Genomic DNA, 21,479 nt, shown 5'->3' on the forward strand with positions numbered 1-21,479 from the left:
GGTTCTACGAGCAGATATCGCAGAGCGCAGCAGGAGGCACACTCTAGGGACGTGCTACGTGTAACCCTACCCTTCGTGTTTTCATACATACTGTATCCTGTGCATATTTAATGAACCAGAGTTGAAGCTGCAGATTTTATGCTAGAGTTCAATGTAAACTAAATATCTGCTTTAAATCCTGTGCAGGACACTGTATAAATAGATCATTAAGGTAACTTACACGCTGAACTTGGGGCAGACAGCACCTGGATGGTCACTAGCATTCACTATTGGCACTGCTCAAAGTGGCATCTCCAGGTGCATGCTACAGTACAGAAATGAATGAAGTGTGCTCAACTGCTCTTCCTAGAAGTGCCACCTTAATTGCAAGCTGGACCAGGACTTCACAATTTAAGAAATGGAAAGCCTGTACTTATCTGTAAATAGCCAGTACTGTCAATTTACCAATACTTGCGGTATTTACTTGGACTTGCCACTGCTTAAAACAATAAGTCCAGGCTGCAATGATTAAGAGTCTATTCACATGTACAGTATTCTGCGCAAAACTGATGCACAGTATTTCAAGCTGTGTTCAGTTTACATTGAAATCTGCAGCAGAAAATCCTGGGCATCAAATCTGCAGCAGAAAATCTTGCTAATAAAATCTGCGCAGAATTCTGTATGTGTGAATAGACAGTAAGGGTGTATTCACACATGCAGTATTGATGCATATTTGATGCCGCAGAATTCAATATAAAACTAAATGACTGAACACAGCCTCAAATCCTGCACATCGAATAGGCACAGGATACCATACATGTGAATACTCCCTAACGCAATGCTAGCCATGCCCACAAACTGTTAAAGCAACCATAGGGTGCTCAGACTGCAGCTTTTGGATCACATTGAACAAGATTATATAAATAGATTCTACTCCTGGTATAGAATGGATTTAAAAAAAAATATAATAATAATTGTTCTTGATACACTCTTGACAAAAGCAGCAGCAAAAACTGCACAGAGAGAGTGCCCTTATACTGAACCAGTGTGCTCATTTATTTTACTGTGGAGATCAAAAGATTTTCTGGCTGCACTCATTTCCCAAGAAAATAAATGGCTAAAATCCAACATTACTCAATCCATCCAGTATACTGAAGCTTTGGGCCATGTTCACACTACAGAATTCCACGAGCGGCACTCCACGGTGTGAACTTAACATTAGTGTGAATGGGTCTCCGCGAGACCCATTCACACTGCGGCGGACAATTCCGCCACTGAAATTGTTCCGCGCAAAGAAAGAACATGTTCATTCTTTGCGCAGATTCCGCGAGCACTGCATGGCCGTCAATGGTGACGGCTCAGTGCCCCGCGGCCCTATCACCGAAGCACATTCGGCGGCGGCCGCCAGGCGTAATATCCGCTCGTGGAATTCAGCCCGCGATAATTCTGTAGTGTGAACATGGCCTTATAGTATAGCATCCCAAGTCACTCATTCTACTAGCATCTATTTTTAAATAGAAAAACAAAAACAACTTTAGATTTTTTTTATTTCTTGAAAGTCAAAAAACATAAGTAGGGAACAAATGGAGCTTATTTGAGCTTCTTCTTGGGGCGTAGGTTGTTGGTGTGGCCACATTTCTTCTTGCGGCAGTTCACAGCACGTGGATGAAGACGGGCATAGCATCTGAAATGGAACCACAATAGTTTAAAAAGAATTGTCCCCAATGACCAGATCTAAACTAAAAATGACTGAACTGCTTTTAAAGTTGAATGCCGCGTCTAAAGTGAAAGCATGCGGGTTAGCTCAGGGAGCTGTTCGGGATAGCGGCGGCAAAATCGCGGCATCCCGAACAGCTGACAGGACAGCCGGAGGGTCCCTACCTGCCTCCTCCTGGTGTCCGATCGCCGAATGACTGCTCAGTGCCTGAGATCCAGGCATGAGCAGTCAAGCGGCAGAATCATCGATCACTTGTTTCTTGTGAGAAACCAGTGATCAATGTGAAAGATCAGTGTGTGCAATGTTATAGGTCCCAATAGGAGCTATAACACTGCAAAAAAAAAGTGAACAAAAAAGTGAATGAATATCATTTAACCCCTCCCCTATTAAAAGTTTGAATCTCCCCTTTTCCCATAAAAAAAAAAGTGTAAATAAAAATAAACGTATATGGTATCACCGCGTGCGGAAATGTCCGAATTATAAAAATATATCATTAATTAAACTGCACGGTCAATGGCGTGCGCGCAAAAAAAATTCCAAAGTCCAAAATAGTGCATTTTTGGTCACTTTTTATATCATCAATAAGTCCTATCAATGCAAAAATGGTACCGTTAAAAACGTCAGATCACGGCGCAAAAAATGAGCCCTCATACCGCCCCATACACGGAAAAATAAAAAAGTTATAGGGGTCAGAAGATGACAAATTTTAAACCTATTAATTTTCCTAGGTACAAGCAAGTAGAACCAGCTCCACCCCAGGCTTCTGCGCACGGACAGGACCAGGACTTGGTCCAAATATATGCAAGAAAGGAAGAATGTCCAGCGCGCACACGTGTAAAACCGAGCTGCTTTATTGCATGGTTGCCATAGGATACATCGGACACTCAGGTAACGTGACGCGTTTTGGCCCTGAGCGTCACGTTACCTGAGTGTCCGATGTATCCTATGGCAACCATGCAATAAAGCAGCTCGGTTTTACACGTGTGCGCGCTGGACATTCTTCCTTTCTTGCATATTAATTTTCCTGCATGTAGTTATGATTTTTTTTCCAGAAGTACGACAAAATCAAACCTACATAAGTAGGGTATCATTTTAATTGTATGGACCTACAGAATGAAGATAAGGTGTCATTTTTACCCAAAAAAAATGTACTGTGTAGAAACGGAAGCCCCCAAACGTTACAAAATTGCGTTTTTTCTTCAATTTTGTCTCACAATGATTTTTTTTCCGTTTTGCTGTAGATTTTTGGGTAAAATGACTGAGGTCATTACAAAGTAGAATTGGTGGCGCAAAATATAAGCCATCATATGGATTTTTAGGTGCAAAATTGAAAGAGTTATGATTTTTTAAAGGTAAGGAGGAAAAAACGAAAATGCAAAAACTGAAAAACCCCGGGTCCTTAAGGGGTTAAACAGTGTTAGAAATCTAATCATTGCTTGTTATTCAGTCCATATGGGGACTAAATGTTTAAATATTTTTTATTTTTTTATAAATGAATAAATCCTCCATGAAAGTTTGAATCACCCCCTTGGGCTTACCTCTCCTTCCACGGCGGCTCCTGCGGTCAGAATTAGAGATAAGCGAACTTACAGTAAATTCGATTAGTCACGAACTTCTCGGCTCGGCAGTTGATGAATTTTCCAGCGTAAATTAGTTCAGCCTTCAGGTGCTCCGGTGGGCTGGAAAAGGTGGATACATTCCTAGGAAAGAGTCTCCTAGGACTGTATCCACCTTTTCCAGCCCACCGGAAAGCTGAACTAATTTATGCAGGAAAAGTCATCAACTGCCGAGCCGAGAAGTTCGTGACAAATCGAATTTACTGTAAGTTCACTCATCTCTAGTCAGAATGTTAAAGCCTGGCAGGACCTGGCTTTATCAATCGAGTGCCGAGCACACAGAGCCATATGGTTCTATGGAACTACATTGATCTGTATGAGTAATCAAATGATTCCTCCTAAAAGTCCCCTAAGGGCACTGTGTAAAAACACATTAATCCCTTATTAAAAGTTTAAATCACCCCCCCCCTTTTCACCCCCAAAATTTACAAAATGGCGTTCTCTTCAATTTTGTCATACAATGATTTTCCCCATTTCGCCATAGATTTTTGGGTAAAATTACTGATGTCATTCCAAAGTAGAATTGGTGGCGCAAAAAATAAATAAATAATCCATCATATGGATTTTTAGGTGCAAAATTGAAAGGCTTATGATTTTTAAAAAGGTAAGGAAGAAAAAACGAAAGTGCACAAACAGAAAAACGCTCAGTCCTTAAGGGGTTAAGCATACTAATTTTCTTACAAAAAAAGTTATAATTTTTTATAAACAAGTAAAACAAAACCTATACAAAAATTGGTACCGTAATCGTATGGACCTAAAAGAATAACGATAACTAATTTTACCAAAAACTGCACTGCATAGACACTAAACCCCCTAAAAAGTTGCATAATCGCATCATACATTTTGTGGTAAAACAAGTGATGTCATTACAAAGTACAATGATTTTAAGAAGCGAGGAGAACTGAAAGCAAAAAAAACGGAGAAATTGTGTCAAGGGATTAAATCACATTCTAAATATGACAGTTTGTAATAAGACACGATAGGCAACTGCACCAATCTTCCTCTACACAGGTTGTGGTAAACCCCCACCCAGTGTCTAGTGTGCACTATATTGTCTTAATGATTCTTCATAAAAGCCAGGTTTTATTAGGATCTGTCTTCAGTAATGTGTTCTGATCTGTGATCCCAGACATGTGGATACGAGACCGTTCAGAGATTAAGTCTACAACAAAGCCTTAAAATAAAGTCTCAGGCAGATCTTAACAGAGCTTTACAAAACTGTACAGAAAGGGCCATTGATCTGGCACGTTCACAAGTTATAAAGCAACCTAATCTTTTAAAGAATCCATTGTATTACAAACAGTCTTGAGGACAGCCAAAATCATATTGGAGGAGCTCAGATCAGCTGCAATAAGTACCGTATTTATCGGCGTATAACACGCACTTTTAAAACTTAAATTTAAGGCAAAAAGCCTGCCTGCGTGTTATACGCTGATAAATCTTCTGGTCACTTTAAATCAGTGACCAGCGGCGTCTCCTCCCCGCTCTGTAAAACTGTCACTTGTTTTCTGCCGCACTATCCACAGGTACTGGTGTAGTGGATAGTGTGGGAGACACTGATTAAAATGAGCCCTACCATGTCCGGATCTGCCCGGCCTTTTAATCAGCGTCTCCCGCACTATCCACCAGTACACCTATGGATCGTGCAGGAGAAAACAAGTGACAGTTTAACTTGTCATTTTCCCTACCTCCCTCATCATTCCCCTTTTTCCCTGCTTTTCATAGTTTTTTTTATTTTCCTTACCTGGCTGCGCTTCGGCAGGTCAGGTCAAGTCTTGCAGGCTGCGGTCAGTGAAGCAGATGAGTGACGTCCTCTCCTGGCTTCTCAGCGCGGCATCAGTGACGTCACTTCATTTCCTGTAGTCGCCGCCAAAAAGTCAAAAAGTGTCATCCCTGATGCCACGCAAGGAGCTAGGAGAGGACGTCACTCATCTGCTTCACTGACCCCGCGAGACAGCCGAAGCGCAGCCAGGTAAGGTAAGGGGAAGAGTGGTCTTCAACCTGCGAACCTCCAGATGTTGGTAAACTACAACTCCCAGCATGCCCGGACAGCCGTTGGCTGTCCGGGCATGCTGGGAGTTGTAGTTTTGCAACATCTGGAGGTTCGCAGGTTGAAGACCACATAGGAGGAACATGATGCGACAGGGTGGGGGGGGATGATGAGACAGGGAAATGGTGGGGGAGGCACTAAATGCTTAATGTCTGTATGGCTGGTGGTGGTCTATGACAGGGGGAAATGATGAGACATCGGGGGATGATGAGACATGGGGGGGTGGCGATGAGAGGGGTAAATGTGGCACAGGGACTGATAAAAGGGAAGGAATGATGTGGCACTGGAGGGGACAGGACCAAACTGAGGTGCAGAAGAAAACGATGTTGGGGGGATGATGTGGCATTTAGTCCAAGTCATCTTACATTTTATTTTTTTTACTTAAATTTCCCTGTTAAAATGGGGGTGCGTGTTATACGCCAGTACACTGCAGACTCATGTGAAGAGAAGGGGAGGGGCAGGAAGACTGCTGCCGGGCTCTCACTGATGTCTGCTATGTCAGAGGCAGAAATATTGCATTGCAGACGAAAAAGCAAATGTCCCTGCATGTATGCGTGTGTGGATATATGTGTATATAAAAGTGTGTCTATCTAATGTGTATGTGTGAGAATATATGAAGCCTGTGTGTGTGTGTAAGTGTAAAAAAGGGGGACTACAACCATATGCCTCCAACTGTTGCAAAACTAAAACTCCCAGCATGCCTGCACAGCCAAATGATGTGTGGGCATGCTGAGAGCTGTACTTTTGCAACAGCTGGAGGCACCCTGGTTGGGAAGCACTGGACTGAGGAGAGGGAGGGGAGTTGGCGGAGTGGTTATCACAGTGAGTACCCGCCCCCCTTCTTCTGGTGGACAAAATTAAGGTACTTCAGAAATAAAGCTAATTCTGAGAGAAATGTAGGTCATAGACACAAAAAAGTACATGTGGATGAGATACTGAGCAACATAACAGTTTTGTTTTTTTGAGTGATCTGATGGGTACGCTTTAAGTTCACGTTTCCATTCAGAAATCTTAGTTCCCAGAATCCGTCTAATATGCAGGACCTGAGAGAAGAAAAACTTACAAGCAGTATTTTTTCAGCTCCTACAAACAAACTGACACCGGACAGAAACCTGACGGACACCCATTTAAAATCAGCGGGATCCAATGTGCAATGGACCCATTCAGCTCTTTTGTGAGTCTCTGACAAAAGGTCCCCAAAACTGTAATGTTAATTAAGATGGCTTACAGTCTGGTATGTTCAAATTGAGAATTTCCACCCATAAAAATTTCAGGAAGAGATTTAGTCCAGCAGGTGCCAACAGCCCTAGGACCACATAGACGTGCACCGATACTGTTAACTGCAATGTGGCCCTCACAGAATGCCACCAAAAGAATGTTTTTGGCGGAAATTCATCAGCACACTTCCCATTGACTGCAATGGGAATGCAGAATTCTGAGTATGAACTGGTCCTTATTCTCCCCTACCTATAAGGTAAACATCCACACTGATCTGAGAGCAAAACATCAATTCTGAAAATCAATGATTTATTGATCCCTAGAAGATCAGATAATGTTATTAAAATCTCATGTAGTGGCCTAAAAGCCTGTATAAACTAAATCCTGTAGCAAGAGCTTATCCAGTATATAGCAGCATGGTTAGTAGATTAAAGGAGTAGTCCAGTGGTGATTCAGTGGTTTACAACTTATCCCCTATCTTTAGGATAGGGGATAAGTTGCAGATCGCGGGGGGTCCGACCCCTAGGGGCCCCCCGCGATCTCCTGTACAGAGCCCCGACAGCCCGCGGGAAGGGGGCGTGTCGACCTCCGCACGAGGCGGCGGCCGACACACCCCCTCAATACAACTCTATGGCAGAGCCGAAGCGCTGCCTTCGGCAATCTCCGGCTCTGCCATTGAGATGTATTGAGGGGGCGTGTCGGCCGCCGCCTCGTGCGGGGGTCGACACCCGCTATCTCGGCGGAGAGCCGGGGCCCCGTATAGAGAGATCTCAGGGGGCCCCAGAGGTCGGACCCCCGCGATCTCAAACTTATCCCCTATCCTAAGGATAGGGGATAAGTTTTTCACCACTGGACTACCCCTTTAAGTTCACTTGCACTAACTAAACCCAGTACACAGGGTTATAGCGTGGATGAACGAACCAGTTATTAGTCAGCATTGCTAATATGTTAATCGGGGGACCCAGCATCCATTGCACAAAGCTAGACCCACTATTAGTAGACATTAATATGTTAATCTCTAGCTTTGCAACCGGACCACTGATCCGGGTGAGTTATAAATCATTTTAATTCGGTTCACCCACACTATAACCCTGTGTATCTGATTTAGTGTGGGTGAACCAGCTTTCAGTTTTCCTTTAACCTTTTAAGGACGGAGGGTTTTTCAGTTTTTGCATTTTCATTTTTTCTTCATCACCTTCTAAAAATCATAATGCTTTCAATTTTGCACATAAAATTCCATATTATGCTTATTTTTTGCGCCACCAATTCTACTTTGCAGTGACATTAGTCATTTTACTCACAAATCCACAGCAAAACGGGAAAAAAAAAAAGTTAATTGTGCGACAAAATTTTAGAAAAAAAAAAATGTTTCGTAACTTTTGGGGGCTTCCGTTTCTACGCAGTGCATTTTTCGGTAAAAATGACACCTGATCTTTATTCTGTAGGTCCATACGGTTAAAATGATACCCTACTTATATAGGTTGGATATTGTCGTACTTCGGAAAAAAAAAATCATAACTACATGCAGGAAAATTTATATGTAAAAAAATTCTCATCTTCTAACCCTTGTAACTTTATTTTTCCACGTACGGACTGGTAGGAGGACTCATTTTTTGCGCCATGTTCTGAAGTTTTTATTGGTACCATTTTTGTATTTCTCTGAGTTGTTGATCGCTTTTTAGTCATTTTTTCATGATTTAAAAATTGAGCAAAAATACGCTATTTTTGACTTCGGAATTTTTTTGCGCATAAGCCATTGACCGTGCGGTTTAATTAACGATATATTTTTTATAGTTCGGACATTTCCGCAAGCGGCAATACCACATGTTTATTTTTATTTACATTTTTTTTATGTGAAAAGGGGGTCAAACTCTTATTAGGAAAAGGGTTAAATGACCTTTGTTAACTTTTTTTTTGCAGTGTTCTAGCTAGAACACTGCACACACTGATCTCTTATACTGATCCCTGCAAAGCCATAGCTTTGCATGGATCAACGAGATAGGGGCTCGATTGCTTAAGCCTGTAGCTCAGGCTTGGAGCAACCAAACGCCAATCGGACGCGAAGGAGCAAGGTAAGGGGGTCTCCGCTTGCGTTCTAGCTGATCGGAACATCGCGATTCTATCGCGATGTTCCGATCAGCCCGACTGAGCTGCCAGGAAGCGTTTACTTTCATCTTTAACCTAAAGGGTTAATAGCACGCGGCACAACGATCTGTGTCGCACGCTATTAGCCCAGGGTCCCGGCTATCGTTAGCAGCCGGGACCGACCCGGTGTGATGCAGACTCACAGCGTGACCCCCGTTTTAAACACCGATACAGGTACGCCCTTCATCCTGAAGGAGTTAAACCTGATTGAGAGCTTTATTCTTTCAAATGCAACACCATATGAACATCCATTTTACACAATATATCTTTCTCTAAAACTATGTAAACTGTTGACGCTACCTAAAATTATTAAACGGATGCTCATGCCATTTTAACATAACACATCTACAAAGTCATTACCCTGTGGGGTTGTTCTACCCCACATCACTATCCCATGAAGGGAACCTGTCAGCACTTTTATGCTGTCATCGAGGCAGTCCCCAGCAGCTTCTTCCCACACCACCAGCCTTGATTGAAGGGGACCACCCAGATAACATGTGGTTTAGGCCCTGGGTTCTCAACCCGGGGTACGCCAGGGGTTGCTTGGGGGTACGCGAAAGCACTGAAATACCGGCCATGCATTCGCCAGTATTTGACAGCACATAGCCGCAGCAGCTCACTGTACAGTAGCGCGGCCTGAGCTACATGGTTGCCAGGGAGACGTGTGACCTCACCTGACGTTGCGCGGAGTTGCCGCACAGCGCAGGAGGATGTCACACGTCAGTGCGGCCCCACCGAATGGGATGCGCTGCGTGAAGGAACACCACAGGGGACTGCAGGACGCCAAGTAAAAGAAAAAAAAAAAAAAAAGAAAAGTTAAAAATAACTATGGGACGGAGGGGGGACTGTATGGGACGGAGCACAAGGCATTAAGATGGAGGGGGAATAGGGAGTAATACAGCACAAGGCATTAAAATGTAATGCCTTGTGCTTTATTACTCCCCATCCCCCCTCCGCCATTATCCCTCTCCCCTTCCATCTTAATCCCCTCGCACCATTCCCCCTCCCTCTGATCCCTTTTGCCATTATTCCCCCTTCCTCTGATTCCCTTTTGCCATATTAGATAATAAGGCCACAAGGGGATTACGATGGAGGGGGGGGGGGGGGAAATGGCAAAAGGGGATCGGAGGGAGGGGGAAAAATGGCAAAAGGGGATCAGAGGGAGATGGGAATAATGACACAAGGGGATTAATATGGAGGGGGAGGGGGTGATTATTCCCCCTCCATCTTAATCCCCTTGTGCTATTATTCCCCCTCCATCGTAATCCCCTTGTGCTATTATTCCCCCTCCATCGTAATCCCCTTGTGCCATTATTCCCCCCTCCCTCCGATCCCCTTTTGCCATTTTTCCCCCCTCCAATTTAATCCCCCTTGTGCTATTGCAATCCGATATGGCAAAAGGGGATCAGAGGGAGGGGGGGGAATTATCAACCACTCAATATGAATCCCTTTTGTGATCTTTCCTCCCTCCCTCTGATCCCTTTTGCCATTCCCCCCCCCCCCCTCCATCTTAATCCCCTTGTGCCATTATTATCAGATATGGCAAAAGGGTTATCAGAGGAAGGGGGAATGGTGCAAGGGGGAATAATGGCACAAGGGGATTAAGATGGAGGTGGGAAAAAATGTGCAAGAGGAGAGGGAGGAATAATGGCACAAGAGATTAAGATGGAGGGGGGGGGGGGGTTGATTATTCCCCCTCCATTTTAATCCCCTTGTGCCATTATTCCCCCCTCCATCCTAATCCCCTTTTGCCATATTGGATAATAATGGCACAAGGGGATTAAGATGGAGGGGGGAATAATGGCAAAAGGGGATCAGAGGGAGGAAAGAATAGTGGGACAGGGGGATTAAGACAGAGGGGGAATAATGGCACAAGCGGATTAAGATTGAGGTGGGATGCATTAGTATAAAGGTAAGAACATGCCATTTGTCCGCGGGTACCCATCGTGCGCAAGTTCCGCGTGAGGGGGTACCCGCGGACACACTTTCAGACCTTGGGGGCACGGTTGCCGAAAAGGTTGAGAACCACTGGTTTAGGCAGCTTGTAAGTAATGACAGGTTTATAATAATTCCTTTATTATCCCTTTGAATCATATCACATTAGCAAAATAGGAACCAGTGGTCATACTTGCGGCAAATCATCTTGTCACAATTGTACTTCTGGGCAAGCTGACGGAGGGAAGGCTCAATGATACCTCCACGGAGACGCAGCACCAAGTGCAAGGTTGACTCTAATAAAGAGAACATGTCAAGATAAACAGACCGACCAATCCCAGTTGATGTAATTGCTTATAACAAGTAATACTAGGACAAGCAAGCCTGAGTGGCTTCCTGAAAATGCTTAACTTACCTTTTTGGATATTGTAGTCGGACAAAGTACGACCATCTTCAAGCTGCTTGCCAGCAAATATCAGACGCTGCTGGTCAGGTGGAATTCCTGAAAAAAAAAAAAAAAAAAAAAAGTTAAAAAAGGGGGGGGGCTGAGTGCGTAAGCACCAAGCTAAAGGTAGGATGGTTGGGAACCTCTTTGGATAGCATTCTAGGGATAGAGAAAGGTCTCACCTTCCTTATCCTGAATTTTAGCCTTGACATTTTCAATCGTATCACTGGGCTCAACCTCAAGTGTGATTGTTTTCCCAGTAAGGGTTTTCACAAAGATCTGCATCTTGACGCCTTCCTGCAAGAATGAATAAGGAATATATAGATTAATTGAAGGACAATTAAAGGGATTTATCTATATTCGCCCACATTGTTAGTTCAGGTACCTTTTGGTAGACAGACTGCCTTTAAAAGGAGTATTTCCAACTCAACGTTAAGCCCTATCCACAGGCTAGGGAATAAACTGATCAGTGTGCATGGCCAGTGCTCCATACACTATGGGGCTTCTGAATATCGCTGCACTCCATTATTTGGGGAAACTTTTCTTCCTTTCTCATCTTATCCCTATCTTGTAGATAGGAGAAAACTTTGCATGCTTGGAACACCGCTTTAATAGATTAGATGGCTAAAAGGGGATTACATAAATGGATCTAGACAAGGAGATCTCTGGCACTTTGTAAGAAACCTACAGTCTAAGGTTGTGTTTACATCAGAATAGCAAACCACAGCATGACTATTTTTTTTTTTTTAAATGTATCCTATATGCCTGGGCAGCTGCCATTTAAATAATAAACTTTAACTTACATTCTGCTGTTCCCTGGGCTGTCATCCTGGTTTTGGGGGCCATCACATTACTGCCTTCACCCAATTGCTGTCCGCAGTGATGCTCCACCTCGGCTGGTGATAAGCTTAGCAACAGTGATGTATTGAGCCCAGGCCAGTTACATGACACTGTCGCTCTGCTTATGACCGGCCAATGCAGGACATCGCTGCAGACTGATCAGTTGAGCCCCAGTATGACATGACAAGGACAACAAAACCAGAAAGACCGGAGGATGGGAGATTGGTGCCAGGAGGAAGTTAATGTTTATTTTAATGGTGGCAACATGGGCATATAAGATAAATAAAATAGTACCCATTAAGGCCTGGGCTACACCAACTTTCCATAGCACTACATATTAATTTTAACTACAGATCTCCAACTGCAGTCAAAGCAATACATTGAGCTGTATACAATCTCATGGACTGTGGCTGTCACTTATTGTACAAAAAGTCATACGGCAGCTTAGGCCTAAAGTGCAGCTCCAAGGGTCAGCACCTGAATCAAGCAAGAGAATTTATAATGGGACTCACTCAATTATATAGTTGCCTCTGAAACGACCTCATCGCTCCATGCCTTGCAGGACTTTGCAGGTGTGCTTTAATAAACCAGTCTTAGGGTGCATTACCACTTTTTGCAATACAGTTCCCGTACACGTTTTATATGTGAAAACCGTACGGAACCGTATTGAAAACCGTATGCCAAAAGGTGCATCAGGTTGTGTCCGTTTTGCACCCTGTAAGGTTTTTTCCTGTACCCAAAACTAGTCTACCACGGTTTTAGGTCCGGTTGAAAAACTATTAAACCGTACACTTTTTTTTTTAACATGGGAGTCAATGGGAACCGTACAGAACTGTATGTGCATACAGTTCCATCCGGTTTTCACCATACAGTTTTTGACTTCGCAGTTTTTCTTGGAATTTTAATCAAACAAGTAAAATTTTATTCAAAATGGAGTGAAAAGTTAAAAACTTATACATTTTTTTTCTTAAAAAAAAACAAAAACGGATGCAACCGGTTGTCAGTTTTCAAACCGTATACGGGTTTTAACTGTATATGGGTGAAAATTTGTACACACGTTTTGATACAGTTTAGTCCGGTTTTGAGGAATCCGTTTTTCCACACAAACCTGATACGGGAACTGTATTGCAAAAACGTGGTGTGAATGCGGCCTTACAGACTATGCACACACAGTATCCTGCGCAGATTTGATGCACAGGATTTTTAACTGAATAAAAGCTGTGCTTAGTCATTACGTTTACATTGAGAGCTGCAGCAGAAAATCCTGCGCATCAAATCTGCTCAGAATTCTGTATGTGTGAATAGACCATAAAGATGTATTTACCCACAGCTTTTTTTTGGTTAACAAACTCCTTTAGAGACAGTTCAACTAAATTACAAAATGCACAATGCGAGCCCAGCCTAACAGTGACTAAGGTCCATGGGGGAGATTTATCAAAACCTGTCCAGAGGAAAACTAACTAAGTTGCCCATAGCAACCAGATTGCTTCTTTCATATTTGAACAGGCCTCTGAAAAGTGAAAGTGATCCGATTGGTTGCTATGGGCAACTTAGTTTTCCTCTGGACAGGTTTTGATAAATCTCCCCAATGGACCTTAGTCACTACCCCCACCCCCCAAATCTGTTTTCTAAATGTATATTTTCTTCACAGGACTCACCATGCTATCGCTACATACACCAGACTGCAGACATGCCTTAGGCCCATGTTTCCCAAGGAGGGTGCCTCCAGCTGTTGCAAAACTACAACTCCCAGCATGCCTGGACAGCTAAAGGATATCCAAGCACACTGGGAGTCGTAGTTTTGCAACAGCTGGAGGCACCCTCCTTGGGAAACACTGGCTTAGGGTGTTGTATTTATTCAGTCTTGCATATTTACTGGATGCTGAACATCATCCCTCCAGACACATGTGCTTCTATTCCCAACCGCCCAGGGCAGCTGGGGCCTCCTTTATAGTCGGACATGAGTGGCCATATGCAGTCACATACTGCGCTCCCACAATACAGTCCGAGGGTGCCAATGTAACAAACAGGATTAGAAGTACACTTGGATACCCGGATGGACGGTGTTCAGTGTGTAACTAAAGCGCCCAGGACTGATGGCCTACAGCCGGCAAGAATCATCCAGCGTGCAACCCCACCACATCCGAAACAGGCCGGGACCATGTGGCGCTGGACTACACGAGGCCCAAGCCGCTCGTAGCCCCACACACCACCGGCTGAAGTGACCCGCTAACTCCCTACGGCGGAGCAACACAAATAGGGGCCTCACTTCATGCAGCCCGGAGTACTGCCACCACACTCTCACATACCCACCCGCACGGCGGCCCGACTAAGGAGAAAAGGATCGTCCGGAACTGGAAGTGACGTTTTCTCTCTGCTAACTGTGGGCGGTGGTGGGTGACGTCATATGTGTCGTCGCTCTGGGCCAGCCGCTGATGTAAAACCATAGTAAACTTAGAGCGCATGCGCAGCACTACGCTAACAGCGTAGGGCTAACGTAGACAGCGCTTGTAGCGCAGCGCTAGTAGCGAAGCGCTAGCGTAAGCCCTGCGCATGCGCAATTGTCCGTACAACGCCAGCAGTTTTCTACGATTCGTTCATAGTTCGTACGTGCGTACGCGTACGTGGTTAGAGTAGGTAGCGTAGTGTTACATGCAGGGAGAGAGGGAAACCAGCGTAGGGTTAGCGTAATTTAACATTAGTGTAGCGTAGCTAGCTTAGATTGTAACGTAGTTAGCATAGCTTAGGTTTTATAGTGAAAGGAGGTAGGTTATAGGTTTTAAAGTAAAGAGACTTCAACTCCCAGCATGCCCCAGTCATGCTGGCAGTTGTAGTGTTGCATGTTTTACAGTGAAGGGACCACAACTCCCAGCATGCACAGACTGCTAATGGTTGTCCATCCAGGCAGCATGGGAGTTGTAGTTTTACAGAGGTATAGAGTAGTTAGCGTAGCGTTAGCGCAGTCTTAGTGTAGTTAGCGTAGCGTAGCGTTAGCGCAGTCTTAGTGTAGTTAGCGTAGTGTTAGCACAGTTTTAGAGTAATTAGCGTAGCGTAGTGTTAGCACAGTCATAGCATAGTTAGTGTAGCGTAGAGATAGTGCAGTTTTAGTGTAGTTAGCATAGTGTAGTGTTAGCACAGTTTTAGGGTATTTAGCATAATGTAGTGTTAGAGCTATTTTAGCGTAGTGTAGTGTTAGCGCAGTTACCGTAGCGTAGTGTTAGTGCAGTTTTATACAGGTGTAGTGTAGTTAGCCTAGTGTAGTGTTAGCACAGTTTTACACAGGTGTAGTGTAGCTAGCTTAGTTTTACAGGAAGATAAAGCATAGTTTAGAGAGTGTAGGGTAGGGTGTAGCTTAGCTTAGTCATGCAGTGAAGGGGCAACAACTCCCAGCATGACAAAGGTTGTCCAGGCAGGATGGGAGTTGTAGTTTTGCAACAGTATCAGAGGCAATTGCACTCTCCTACGTTAATGGAGCAGTCGCCATTGCGCTTTGCTACAGTAAAGTAGCAGAGGCCATTGTGCTCTGCTATGTTAAGGGGATAGTCCAGTGGTGAAAAACTTTTCCCCTATCCTAAGGATAGGGGATAAATTTGAGATTGCGGGGGGTCCGACCTCTGGGGCCCCCTGCGATCTCTCTGTACGGGGCCCGGCTCTCCGGCCAGATAGCGGGTGTCGACCTCCACACGAAGCGGCGGCCGACACGCCCCCTCAATACATCTCTATGGCAGAGCCGGAGATTGCCGAAGGCAGCGCTTCGGCTCTGCCATAGAGTTGTATTGAGGGGGCGTGTCGGCCGCCGCTTTGTGCAGAGGTCGACACGCCCCCTTCCTGCGGGCTGTCGGGGCTCCGTACAGGAGATCGCAGGGGGCCCCAGCGGTCGGACCCCCCGCAATCTCAAACTTATCCCCTATCCTTAGGATAGGGGATAAGTTGTTCACCACTGGGTTCACCACTGGACTACTCCTTTAACATAGCAGAGGCGAGTATGTCCTTGTACGTTAATGTAGCAGAAGCGAGTATGGCCTGAGCTGCCCTAGATAGTTTATTAGGGGCAGTCTATGTAGATGGCTGTATACGGTGATCAGAAGCCACTTACCCACCTCCATTCCTGCTCTGTCACTAGATGTGGAGCAACACAGGAAGATGACAGAGCTGGGATGGGGTGGTAAGTTCGGCTCTCCAGGGGGAGAACCCCAAAAAATTTGTTTTTCTTCTCTTCTCGTTTCAGATACGTGAATGCGGCGGACTTCGTCGGAATCGATGGTCTACAATGAAAAGTAAAAAAAAAAAATCATACACACAAGTTAAAACATTTTTATTAGGAAAAACACTCCCACACAGCCCTTGTTAACCATTTTATTTAAAAAAAAAATTATAATAATAAAAATTTAGATCATCTTCGTAGTCCTCCGCATTCATGTATCTGAAATGAGAAAAGAAGAAAAACACAAATAAATTAGGTAGTACATTTTTGGGGGTTCTCCCCCTGAAGAGCCTAACTTACCACCCCGTCCCAGCTCTGTCATCTTCCTGTGTTGCACCACGTCTAATGACGGAGCAGGAACGGAGATGGGTAAGTGGCCATCTGATCACCGTATACAGCCATCTACATAGATGGCTATATACCCCCAAATGAACTACCTCGCACAGCTCAGGGCGCACTCGCCTCTGCTTTATTAACGTAGCAGAGCGTAATGGCCTCTACTACATTAACGTAGCAAAGCGGAATGGCCTCTGCTAAATTAGCGTAGCAGAGCACAACTGCCACTGCTACGTTAACGTAGCAGAGCGCAACTGCCTCTGCTATTTTAACGTACAAGGACGTACTCGCCTCTGGTATGTTAATGTAGCAGAGCACAATGGCCTCTGCTACTTTAATGTAGCAGAGTGCAATGGCCACTGCTACATTAATGTAGCAGAGTGCAATTTCCTCTGCTACTGTTGCAAAACTACAACTCCCATCCTGACTGGACAGCTTTTGGCACCCAGCCTATGACTAAGCAAAGCTACACCCTACGCTACACTCTGCCTGTAAAACTAAAGCTAGCTTTATCTGCCTGTAAAACTAAGCTAGCTACACTACACCTGTGTAAAACTGTGCTAACACTACCCTACTCTAACTACACTACACCTGTGTAAAACTACACTAATGATACGCAACGCTGGTATAAAACTACGCTAAATACGGTACACCTGTGCAAAACTGCGCTCACACTACACTACGCTAACTACGCTACAACTGTGTAAAACTACGCTACACTGGTGTAAAACTTCGCTAACTACACTACACCTGTGTAAAACTACGCTATGCTACACCTGTGTAAAACTGCGCTCACTACGCTACTGTGATGTCCCGGTACAGAATGTGGTTCTGTACAGTTACTAAAGTCCCCTCAGGTAGAGTCCCTCAAGTCCACAGGGCTCTCTTGCAGGGTCCCCCTAGGTCATTATTCTGGTTTATATTGTACATTAATTATGTATGTTTATTTTAGGTATTGTAATGCCTGTCACATATGTACTGTTAATGCCTAACGGACTACAGTAAAGAAATTCCTATCACTGGATGGTGAGTGCAGTCGTCTTTTTTCTTCTTCATACTCTCCTTTGCTATGTGAATTTACATTCGCACCCCACGCCCCAGGATTAGGTCAGGTTCCTCGTGGTCAGCTTAAAGTGAACGTCTTATTACTATCAAGCTGCGGCAGTGCCGGTTCACCCATTCTTATTGTGTACTACACTACACCTGTGTAAAACTACGCTAATGCTATGCTACGCTACACTGGTATAAAACTACGCTACGCTAAATAGGGTACACCTGTTTAAAACTGTGCTAACACTACACCATGCTAACTACGCTACAACTGTGTAAAACTACGCTACGCTAAACCTGTGTAAAAACTACACTAACACTACGCTAACTACACTTCACCTGTGTATAACTACGGTAATACTACGCTATAACCGTGTAAAAACTGTGCTACACTATCTACGCTACACTAGTGTAAAACTACACTAAGGCCCTTTTCACACTACAAAATTCTCCGTTTTTAAACATCCATATGAAGTTCCGTCTGAAAACCAGCTGAAAACGGCAGTAACAAAATCCTATACGTCCGTTCGAAAATCCCATTATTGTCTATGGGATTTTCTAATATCCGTTTTAATCCGTTACTGATAATGGACGTTATTTTGTGACGGAACATAGTAACGGAAGAAATTGTTCATGCACTATTTCTCCCGTTACTATCTTCCGTCACAAAATAACGTCCGTTATCAATAAAGGACTATAACGGATTAAAACGGATATTAGAAAATCCCATAGACTATAATGGGATTTTCTAACGGACGTATAGGATTTTGTTACTGCCGTTTCAGCTGGTTTTCAGACGGAACTTCATACGGATGTTTAAAAACAGAGAATTTTGTAGTGTGAAAGGGGCCTAACACTAGGCTATGCTAAATACTGTACACCTGTTTAAAACTGTGCTAACACTACGCTACGCTAACTACGCTACAACTGTGTAAAACTCTGCTAACACTACGCTATGCTAAATACTGTACACCTGTTTAAAACTGTGCTAACACTACGCTACGCTAACTACGCTACAACTGTGTAAAACTCTGCTAACACTACGCTATGCTAAACCTGTGTAAAAACTACACTAACACTACGCTACGCTAACTTCACTACACCTGTATAAAACTACGGTAACACTACGCTAACTATGCTATAACCGTGTAAAAACTATGCAACGCTAACTATTTTATACCTGTGTAAAACTACAACTCCCATCCTGCCTGGACAGCCTTTAGCTTTAGCCTTTAGGGGGCGGGCGTGAACATGATAGCCCACGCACAGCCCACGCACAGCGGAGTAACCCTTTAAACTATGCTAACCCTACGCTGGTTTCCCTCTGTCCCTGCCTTCTACACTATGCTAACTTTACATCACCGGCAGAATTACAAAATGGCAGCTGCCGGCTGAAAGTCGCCATTACCACACGGCTACAACAAAGACACCAAGATTGTGCCTCCGCCCAGGAAACAGTAGGGACATGGTCGGCAGTCTGAAGCGCGGCTCACACACCTCATACACTGGGCCCATTCGCCATTCACAAACCATTACACAGCCAGACAACCATGCACAACATCTTATAGGAATCTACTAAATAAGATAAAACATAACTGTCCGAATTTATGAAGGACACGCACACAACAACCACAAAGAAGGAATAATCTGGCTGATGGTAAAATTGTATTTTGATATCTATGTTCTCTGTATTCTTATATATTTATATATATATATATATATATATATATATATATATATATATATATATATATATATATATATTGTCTAACTATAGATGTTGTTGGCCAGGTTTTCTGGTTTCAGTTAACCTTTGTCTTAGTTCTGGCCAGTGCCCTGTGATGCTTGAAACTCTCCAAATGACCTTCATAAAATAATGAGGCTTTTGTTGGATAGCTTTTGCTACTAAGAAAGAAAGTGTAAAAGGAACCCTGTGATTGGTAATAAAGTTATGCACCATGAGCCACCAGTGTGCCAATCAGCTCAGAGTGTTGCCATATAAAAGAGCTGTAATCGCAAGCTGTTTTTTCTGCATGTAAGAGAACATCCACCTGTATCAATACATGTGCATTAAATCTGTCCACTAATCAACAAGACTGGAGTTGACTGATCACAGGGAGAAATAGATCCTAACACTGGCGGCATGCGGTGGCTTTTCCTCGCCTCATAGGTTCCCTTTGTTTCGACAAGAAAATCACTTCAGTGCGCTAGCCGTTTAGCCTCCCGCTCTTATATACCATCGGTGTCCCCGCCCAACTCATTAGTATTCAGTTACATGTTGGACTGTACCATCTACCGCTCAGGGGTGGGCATTTACCTTGTGACGGGAACAGATCTTGGAGGCTGTATTAAAATGAAACAAATAAATAAAATAAAATATGAAAACATCTTTGTTGCCAAATTTTTATTAACAGGATAACACAAGGCTGCTTTCTCATATAGCAAAGGAATGAAGAGAGTCCAGCTCACCTCCCGTGTCGTGCTATGCACGGACCGGTGCCCGGCCAGGCGCCCCGGATACTAGAAATGAAGAAGGAGTCCAGCACTGCAGTGAAGGCAGCTTTATTATGTGAGGAGCAAGCATTAAAAGCACACTAGTCAGACATGTTTCAACCGCGAACGCTCTTCCTCGGTGACGTCAGTGTGAGCACAGGTGAGCCATTATATACCCAATTCAAAGGGTGGGGCAAGGTGAAACAACGCCCATGTACCTGACATCACACTGATAGACAGGGATCGAGGTATACAGGTAAAATGCACATGCAGGATACAAAATACAAAAGAAGTATATATATAAAAGTGTATCAAAATACATAAGTAAAATGTATAATACCACATACCAAAAAGGCTAAAAACTAACAAAGGGTAACAGGACTAACAGGACAAAATATGTGAAATTAATAATGGAACAACAGTTCCCGTCGGATATTTAAACCTGTGGGAATACGTGTTCCTAAAGTGAACTGCCAGAAAGCTTCTCTGTCAGCTAATTTTTTCCTGATACATCCTCCTCTAATGTTAGATTTAACAAGTTCGATAGCATAGATGGTAAAGCCACTCGTATTACCATGATGCACAGTTTGAAAGTGAGCAGATGCAGCTGATCTGTGTCTGCTCGATGTGGTAGTACTGTCATTCAAATGCTCTAACGCTCTGGTTTTTAACTTTCTGGTTGTGTAACCCACATACTTAACCCCTTAAGGACTGAGCCCTTTTTCACCTTAAGGACTCGGCCATTTTTTGCAAATCTGACCACTGTCACTTTAAACATTAATAACTCTGGAATGCTTTTAGTTATCATTCTGATTCCGAGATTGTTTTTTCGTGACATATTCTACTTTAACGTAGTGGTAAAATTTTTTGGTAACTTGCATCCTTTCTTGGTGAAAAATCCCAAAATTTGATGAAAAATTTGAAAATTTGGCATTTTTCTAACTTTGAAGCTCTCTGCTTGTAAGGAAAATGGATATTCAAAATACATTTTTTTTAATTCACATATACAATATGTCTACTTTATATTTGCATCATAAAATTTATGAGTTTTTACTTTTGGAAGACACCAGAGGGCTTCAAAGTTCCGCAGCAATTTTCCAATTTTTCACAAAATTTTGAAACTCGCTTTTTTTCAGGGACCAGTTCAGGTTTGAAGTGGATTTGAAGGGTCTTCATATTAGAAATACCCCATAAATGACCCCATTATAAAAACTGCACCCCGAAAGTATTCAAAATGACATTCAGTCAGTGTTTTAACCCTTAAGGTGTTTCACAGGAATAGCAGCAAAGTGAAGGAGAAAATACACAATCTTAATTTTTTACACTCGCATGTTCTTGTAGACCCAATCTTTGAATTTTTGCAAGGGGTAAAAAGGAGAAAATTTTTACTTGTATTTGAAACCCAATTTCTCTCGAGTAAGCACATACCTCATATGTCTATGTAAAGTGTT

General features: G+C 43.5%; 1 protein-coding gene across 2 annotated transcripts; it reads right to left on the bottom strand.

Annotated features, from left to right (window-relative positions):
* Positions 1 to 1,508: 1,508 nt before the first annotated feature.
* UBA52 (ubiquitin A-52 residue ribosomal protein fusion product 1) lies at positions 1,509 to 14,400 on the bottom strand. 2 transcript variants are annotated; one of them, XM_056517311.1, is made up of 6 exons: positions 14,259 to 14,400; positions 11,288 to 11,402; positions 11,076 to 11,162; positions 10,854 to 10,956; positions 9,400 to 9,498; positions 1,509 to 1,663 (listed from the first exon to the last, which is right to left on the bottom strand). In XM_056517311.1, exons 2-6 carry the CDS (start codon positions 11,388 to 11,390, stop codon positions 1,570 to 1,572), a joined length of 486 nt encoding a protein of 161 aa, XP_056373286.1. In that variant the 5' UTR covers positions 11,391 to 11,402; positions 14,259 to 14,400; the 3' UTR covers positions 1,509 to 1,569. The 2 variants fall into 2 exon arrangements, with proteins under 2 accessions (XP_056373286.1, XP_056373295.1); XM_056517320.1 differs by lacking the exon at positions 9,400 to 9,498 and having other exon boundaries at positions 14,259 to 14,377.
* Between the last annotated feature and the right edge of the window lie 7,079 nt (positions 14,401 to 21,479).

This window comes from Hyla sarda, chromosome 1, assembly GCF_029499605.1.
Source record: "Hyla sarda isolate aHylSar1 chromosome 1, aHylSar1.hap1, whole genome shotgun sequence".
Lineage (NCBI taxonomy): Eukaryota > Metazoa > Chordata > Amphibia > Anura > Hylidae > Hyla > Hyla sarda.